We start from the raw sequence: 8250 nt of genomic DNA on the forward strand, positions 1-8250 counted from the left end.
TCACAAAGCAGAAGTGCCATATTGCTCCACACATGGCCCTCTGATGAGGGCCATGTGTGGTCCAGCGGTGGTCGTCGTGGAGACGGTATCCACGGTGACATGTCGACTGTGTCCTCCAGGTACCCCACGTCATGCTGCAGCGTGGCGGAGATCATGTCGGTGCTGTTCTTCCACACCATGAAGTACCGCCCGGAGGACCCCCGCTACATCAACAACGACCGCTTCATCCTGTCCAAGGTGAGACGCAGACCCCCATTAAGCCCCCCCCTGGAGGCGAGCGGTGCGGAGAATGGTAGAATGGACCTTTAATTAGTTGATGTGTGTGTGTGTGTGTGTGTGTGTGTGTGTGTGCCTGTGTGTGTGTGTGTAAAAGGAACAATGGGCCAGAGAGAAAAAGAGAAAGACTGACCCTACGAGTGAAAGAAGTGAGAGCTAGAAGGGCCGACGAGAGGCAGACAAAGGAAGGGGTAGAGCCACGTCCATTGGACGTGCTGTTGATGTGCCGTTTGTCCCCAGGGCCACGCCGCCCCAGCCTTGTACTCCATGTGGACGGAGACCGGCTTCATCAAGGAGAGCGAGCTTCTGACCCTGTGCCAGGTGGACTCTGCTCTGGAGAGCCACCCTACTCCTGTAAGAGTAGTCCCACGTACCGTATGTCCGCCATCCCTTCCTTCACTCTCTCTTCCGGCATGCGTTGGTCACGCCGAGTCCTACTCTGCTGTTTAGAATAGGATGAGAAACCCAACAGTCACACATGCTGCTGCCCAAGTTTAGACCCACTTTGGGAAGGATACCACTTATTTTGTCTTCTGGGTGTATGTGTGTATTTGTGTTTGTTTGTGTGTGTGTGTGTGTGTGTGTGTGTGTGTGTGTGTGTGTGTGTGTGTGTGTGTGTGTATGTGTGTGTGTGTGTGTGTGTGTGTGTGTGTGTGTGTGTGTGTGTGTGTGTGTGTGTGTGTGTGTGTTTTTGTGTGTGTGTCTTGTGTGTGTGTGTGTGTGTGTGTGTCGGTGTGTGTGTGTGTGTGTGTCGGTGTGTGCAGAGGCAGCAGTTTGTGGATGTTGCCACAGGATCTTTGGGGCAGGGCCTTGGAGTGGCCTGCGGAATGGCTTACACAGCAAAGTACTTTGACAAAGCCAGGTAAGACCCACTGACACACACAATCACACACACACATGCACATGCATACACCACGCACGCATGCGCACTCACATCCATACACACGTGCACACATACACACACACACGCACACACATGCCCACAAATAGATGTGTCCACACTCGTGCACACAAACACGATAGATAATGGAGGGATATTGAATATTACACAGTTGAGAACGTGATATTGGATACAATTCCTAGTGAGAGTGAGGAATTCCCGTCTGGGTGGGAGTGTAGACTGGCTTCATGCTTTATGCTCCCAATTCTTCTGCTCTAATAATCACAGGCCCAGCAGCCATATCTGTGCCTGCGCCGCCATTCCACACTGATCTCGCCTCAACATCACACTCAAAATTGGTGCATTCAACCTGGTGTCCCTTTGTCCTCAGTCTATTGTACTGGATTATCGCCGCACCTTGACTTCAGATCGTTTATGTTCATAAAATGCCAAATCAGCTTTTTTTGCTTCAGTTTTTTCTAAGCTGCCTTGCAGATGAATATAAAATTGGTTAATAATATTTAAAAAACAAAATAAAAATACTTAAATTATAAAAAAAATACTTTACATGGAAAACTGGATGGCTGAGTGCTTTATGACGCAGAGAAAGCTGTTGGAGGTGGGAAGTCAATCATGGACTCAAGGGAGTTCCTCAAGTCCCAGATGCTTACCAAGTGATTCTGTCAAATGGAGAAACCTTAACTGATCGACTGGAAAACTGTCACGGTGCATTAGTGTCAGGCCGACGCACCCTTCTTCTCACACGCTCTTTTCATCCCCCTTTTACTCTCTTTCTCAATATAGATTTCCCACACACACACACACACACACACACACACACACACACACACACACACACACACACACACACACACACACACACACACACACACACACACACACACACACACACACACACACACAAATGCACTCAACACACTCACACCCAACAACCCCCACCCCAACACACACACACGCAACACACACACGCACACCCAACACAACACACACCCACACAGCATGGCTGACCACGCCCATGTCTCTGGTCTCTGCGTTTCAGCTATAATGTGTACTGCCTGCTGGGGGACGGTGAGCTGTCAGAGGGCTCGGTGTGGGAGGCCATGTCCTTCGCCTCATACTACCAGCTGGACAACCTGGTGGCTATCCTGGACATCAACCGGCTGGGCCAGAGTGAGCCCGCCCCCCTGCAACACCACCTGGACAAATATCAGAAGCGCTGCGAAGCTTTTGGGTAATAATGAAGGGCTTTCGGGAGGGATTGGGTAGAACCCATGAGGTTCTGCCAGTGTGATTCCTGACCTACATTTAAATCAGGATTAACTGTCATGCAGTCAGTGCAGTGTGTGTTGTTAAAGCAGCGTCAGGCCGTTACGCAATTTACGCAAGCACATTTAATTCGATTTTTACAAATAAAGTCTCTGTTGTCTCTGTGATCGTGCGTGCATGTCGGTGTGTGTGCGTGTGTGTGTGTGTGTGTGTGTGTGTGTGTGTGTGTGTGTGTGTGTGTGTGTGTGTGTGTGTGTGTGTGTGTGTGTGTGTGTGTGTGTGTGTGTGCGTGTGTGTCGGTGTTGGTGTCGGTGTGTGTGTGTGTTGGTGTGTAGGTGGCACACCATCATCGTGGACGGCCACAGTGTGGAGGAGCTGTGCAAGGCGCTGAGCCAGGCACGCCACCAGCCCACTGCCATCCTGGCCAAGACGGTCAAAGGCAAAGGCATCCCAGGTAACCCCAGCTCCCCTGCTTCACCCCCGCCTCTCTAGACAGGTACAAAGGTAGCCTTCTACTGCTGTGTGAAGTACATAAAGTATATTATCATTATTATTAGAACTCATACTACTACTGCTACTACTACTAGTTCTACTGCTAATCCTACTTCCACTGCATTTACATTTACATTTAGGGCATTTGGACACTTTTATCCAAAGCGACTTACTACCAGTACTAATATTAATAATAATTTGCTTCGACAAGATACAAATCTAGACATGCAGAAAGATTAAAAGATTAAAACTGACCCTATATGTGAAGAGTGGTGGTGCGGGTGTTTTTGTGTCTGGATTCACCTGATGGTCTCCTGTTTTCCCTGGGTCTCAGCTGCGGAGGACAAGATGGGCTGGCACGCCAAGCCGCTGTCCAAGGACATGGCGGAGGTGGTGGTGAAGGAGCTGCAGAGCCGCCTGGTGAACAGCAGCAAGCGGCTGTACCCGGCGGCCCCCACCGAGGACTCGCCTCCCGTCAGCCTGAGGAACGTGCGCATGCCCAGCGCCCCCGGCTACAAGGCCGGCGAGAAGGTGCCTCATCGCACACCATCAAGATGAATCAAATACGATAGAACCAACGTAACACACGAATGAAATATTATATAGAGTATTGTATTTGATGTATGTTATCACTTTTACTTCATACATTTTATAGATTGAATGCAATGCATTTCTCCCCTTGGAAAGCTTTCCGCTGGACCGCCCCTCACTGCTCCCCGTCTCTGTGCAGGTGTCCACCCGTAAGGCGTACGGGACGGCCATCGCCAAGCTGGGCCGCTACAACGAGCGCGTGGTGGCGCTGGACGGAGACACCAACAACCTCACCTACTCGGAGATCTTCAAGAACGAGCACCCCAACCGCTTTGTCGAGTGCTACATCGCCCAGCAGAACATGGTAGGAGGCCTGAACGAGAATAATATTTACACAGTTAATGTTTTGTTTTACTTCAATTAGGCTTGATGACACGATTGGATGACCTTTTTCTGAATCAACTGACATTTGGCCATCGTTCAACCGAAACCATGAATAAAACTAGTCAGAGAGCATTCCTTTTATGCATTAGTGAGTCCTAATTGAACCATCGCCGCCGCCTCCTCTCTTTTTCTCTCTCTCTTGCTCTCTCTTTCTCTCCCACTCTCTCTCACTCCCTCTCAGGTGGGCAATAGCGTAGCTCTGACTGGCTAGAATTACCATAATGGAACTTCTGTGTATACGGTGGCCTATTGAATAATACATAACATGTCCATGTGTAATGCCCTAATGGAGCCAGACATGACCTACTTACTGAAGAAATCAACCTTTTATTTACGTTTCTTCTGACCATGGCTTCCCTCCGCTACCTTCAGAGCTGACCTTGGTGTAATTAGAAAGAGAGGCCCTTTGTTCCTCCTGCTGCTCTGGAAGAGAAGCCAGTTGGGGGCTCGCTCAGACTTGCGTGTGACGAGAAGTGGTTATGACAAGTCTATTGTGAAATGAAATATTCATAAAGGCCATCGGGTGGAGCCATCTGCTGAAGTGCGTGATAAACGAAGTGGATTTCGCAACTTAACGATTTTTTAGTGTATTCAGGAGTCACAGCGGTTAAGCTGAGAACAGAATAGGACCAATGTATTGAGGATAATATACAGTTATAACATTTTCCCGTCACCCACAGTTCAACTGCCAGCCACGATGTGCCATGGATCGTTTTAGCCTCTGGAAGGGCAGAATAAAAGGCATTGTTCCCCCCTCAGGCACCCTGGAGCTTTAAACAGATCTAGAAAAAGAGACAGGGGGATTGGGGACAGGAAACAGGAAATGATGCGTTAGGGGAAGTATGTTGCTGATTCAACATCTATAGGACTCCAGAGCCCTGAAATACGCTCTTCCCCCTCGTTTCCCCTCTCTCCCCCCCCCCCCCCCAGGTCAGTGTTGCCATGGGCTGTGCGGCCCGGGACCGTAACATTGTGTTCGCCAGCACCCTGGCCTCCTTCTTCACCAGGGCCTACGACCAGCTTCGCATGGCCGCCATCTCAGAGAGCAACATCAACCTGTGTGGCTCACACTGCGGCGTCTCTACTGGTTGGTCCCAAGAACAACAAACGTGCTGTCCCAGACTTTTCCCCCCAACTCAACACCTTTTTTCCGCTTCCCACACCCTTTGACTGTTAGAGCCTCAGCTCAGACCTTGTAGTTAAACACAGCTGAACCCCACTGAACTGCTCCCTCTGTTGGTGTGGATGTTTTCAATCCTTTTCCTGTTAATACCTGTGTCTTCTCCTCACCCCTCACACCCTTAGCCCTCCGCCCTTCCCTCTTTCACCTTTCCCGTCTGTCCTGGAGGCTGTCACCCTTGGAACCCTGTTGGTAAAGGTACTCTGCATGCCACTCTGTCTGTCCTCCTACCCTGTTTTGACACACTTTGCACGACTGATCCTTCTAATAGTAGATAACACAATCCATTGCCATGGATGCTTTAGGTTTTGTATTGATTGTCGATTGCTTTAAATGTGTGTGTGTTTCAGGAGAGGATGGCCCATCCCAGATGGGACTTGAGGATATGTCCATGTTCAGGGCTCTCCCCACAGCCACCGTGTTCTACCCCAGTGACGCTGTGTCCACTGAGAAGGCAGTGGAGTTAGCTGCCATCACTAAGGTGCGCCAGATGACAAACCCCCGAACACCCACACACTTTCAGATGTAACCCCCGCGTTTATCCAGAAGAAGAATAACGACATGGCAAATTGTGTATCTATGCATAAAGGGTGTCTGCTACATCCGAACCAGCCGTCCAGAGAATCCCATCATTTACAACAGCAATGAGGACTTCCATGTTGGACAGTCCAAGGTGAGTCATTGTTTTTATCAATATGTTGGGGGACACACTTCGCACATCACAATGGATAATGGTTATGTGATGGATAATGGTTATGTGACTGCAACTGTGCTGGTCCGTCTCCCCAGGTGGTGTACCAGAGCAAGGACGACCAGGTCACTGTGGTGGCTGCTGGGGTCACCCTGCATGAAGCACTGGCTGCAGCCGAACACCTGAAGAAAGGTACAGCATGACCAACAACGACGCATTTAAACTCTGATCAACCGTCCGTCCTCGGCAGATGAATGTAGGCCAAACATTCAATGTCCAACGACATTCTAATCTTCCGTACATTTTCTGTCCTCCTTTGCGACTTTCCCGTTGTATTAAATCGCTCTCCAGAGAGGATCTATGTCAGGGTGATCGACCCCTTCACCATCAAACCCCTGGACTCCAAAACCATCATCGACCACACCCGCGCCACCAAGGGCCGCATTATCACCGTGGAGGACCACTACTACGAAGGTACGGGCCTCGGGAATATGTTACAGAACACTAACATCTTGGCATGGAGGGTAGACAACTGCTCTTCTGGCAACCAAGAGCCCGGCTGTACGGCCCCTGCAGCACTAAGGGTCTTCTCATTGGTCCATAAGGCAACATGAGTTGTGGTGGCGTGTGTGTATGGCTGCTGCATTGCTGAGGAGCGATCCGATGGCATCCAGTCATTGGCCACGCAGAGGTCCTTGGGCATTTGAGCCGGCATGGAGGGGGTGCTTTTAGTGCAGCGTGGAGGGTCGCTGAGTGGCTGAGGGCCGAACTTGCAGAGCGCTGTCAGATTTCCTTAGCTAAGCATGCGCCCGCGGGGCTCGCAGTGACCTAGATAACACTGGCGGCCGTGGCCAGCCCCGTGTCATGTGATATGATGGGTTGGAGCACAGGCTGCTGGACCTAGGATGCCTTGCATCTGCAACCACTCGGATGTCTGGCAGGATATTCTCCCTACCGCTGAAGCTTCTTCAGACGGACTGACCCTAACGCAACCCGAGGGCGACACACTAGATGTGTTTTACTAGAGACCTATTGTTTGGACTCCGTAGTTACCGTTCTTTGTATCTCCCTTTGCTTTTAAGGTTACAAATGAGGTTCAGGGTTTGGTAAGCGCGATTCCGTAGTCCTCGCCCCTCAGGTGGGTCCACTACCTCACGAAGACAGGTGTATTTCCCTTGTGTACTCTCCCCTTGCAGGGGGTCTCGGCGAGGCCGTGGCCGCAGCGGTGGTCAACGAGTCCAACTTCAGCCTGCAGCGCCTGGCGGTGTCCCACACCCCCCGCAGCGGCAAGCCCCACGAGCTGCTCAAGCTCTACGGCATCGACCGCGACGCCATCGTCCTGGCCATCCGCAAGATGCTGAACAACTCTGCCAACGCCAAGTAACTCTCTCATCCCCCCCCCCGTCCCGTCCCGTCCCCGTCCGCGATCTCCACCATCGCCATCGCCATCGCCTCCTCCCCCCCCCCCACACTTCAACCACACACAGGGTGTGTGTCTTCAATTCACACACAAGGGGCCCTATCTCTCAGGGGCCGTACACGCCTGTGAATGCCCAACTACGTGTTAATCTAATGTAATGTGAGTTTGTGTCGTACAACTTTTGATGTGTTCCACAGTCCACTTTCTTTTATCCGGTCCACTTTTCTTCCACGACACACAGAGCACTGCTTGTTTCCAATGTTTCTTATCCCTGTTTTTTGTCATTCATCTCCACCATTTCAGGTTCTGCTCAGCTGAAGTATTGGCTCAACATATTTACTGTACTCATTGAATGGGATTTTAAGATTTTGATCATGCCACCTTACTGGAATCTGTTTTATAACTTTTATAATACTCTTAGGTCAAGGTGGGGCCTATCGTCATCCATTAGATCATCATGCATCTAATGTTACATGACTGCTGTCTCTCGGAATGAAATGGAATCGATGTTTGTAGAATTTAGTCTTGAAAATAAAAAGTCAAATGTAGATGTAGCCATACAAATCTATCCTGTTAAACCCATATTTCAAAGCCCACTGCGCATACTAACCAGTTAACCCTTTAGTTAGCAAATATCTGCTGTAATTTCTAAAACTGTTTTATTACGTTTCAAATAAACAAACCATTCGACTCAGATCTGTCATACAACCTATTCAGTTTGACCCTTCAGTTATGACGTTTGTATGGTAGTTGGTGACAAAGTCATAGGGGGATGATGGTTTTATTCATCACAGCTATCTGGCACAATAACACCTTGTTTTGATTGAGATGTTGTCTGTACCTTGCTTTCATGTAATAAAGCCTTCTACATTTGATTTTAAGAATGTTTTGATGTTACATATTTATGCTGACGAATATGTCCACATTCTCTAAAGGGAGATTACCGTGTATTGGCTTCTTCATTGGTCAGTGGTTTCTCATACGCAACCTAATATGACTAATTTCATGATGATAATCACTTGTTTCTGATGATAAATTAGCAGACCCAG

General features: G+C 49.5%; 1 protein-coding gene across 1 annotated transcript in view; it reads left to right on the top strand.

The window, feature by feature from the left end:
• Positions 1 to 7165, top strand: part of LOC130402190 (transketolase-like) — an 8629-nt gene extending 1464 nt beyond the window's left edge. The window contains exons 2-14 of the mRNA XM_056606322.1: positions 120 to 237; positions 517 to 630; positions 1041 to 1138; positions 2217 to 2408; positions 2779 to 2897; positions 3270 to 3466; positions 3666 to 3830; positions 4841 to 4997; positions 5441 to 5571; positions 5680 to 5763; positions 5880 to 5973; positions 6133 to 6255; positions 6978 to 7165. Of these exons, the coding sequence (XP_056462297.1) occupies positions 120 to 237; positions 517 to 630; positions 1041 to 1138; positions 2217 to 2408; positions 2779 to 2897; positions 3270 to 3466; positions 3666 to 3830; positions 4841 to 4997; positions 5441 to 5571; positions 5680 to 5763; positions 5880 to 5973; positions 6133 to 6255; positions 6978 to 7165 (1780 nt within the window). The remainder of the gene's footprint in view (positions 1 to 119; positions 238 to 516; positions 631 to 1040; positions 1139 to 2216; positions 2409 to 2778; positions 2898 to 3269; positions 3467 to 3665; positions 3831 to 4840; positions 4998 to 5440; positions 5572 to 5679; positions 5764 to 5879; positions 5974 to 6132; positions 6256 to 6977) is intronic.
• The last annotated feature ends 1085 nt before the right edge of the window (positions 7166 to 8250 follow it).

The sequence above is a fragment of the Gadus chalcogrammus genome, chromosome 13 (genome assembly GCF_026213295.1).
Source record: "Gadus chalcogrammus isolate NIFS_2021 chromosome 13, NIFS_Gcha_1.0, whole genome shotgun sequence".
In the NCBI taxonomy this organism is placed as follows: Eukaryota; Metazoa; Chordata; class Actinopteri; order Gadiformes; family Gadidae; genus Gadus; species Gadus chalcogrammus.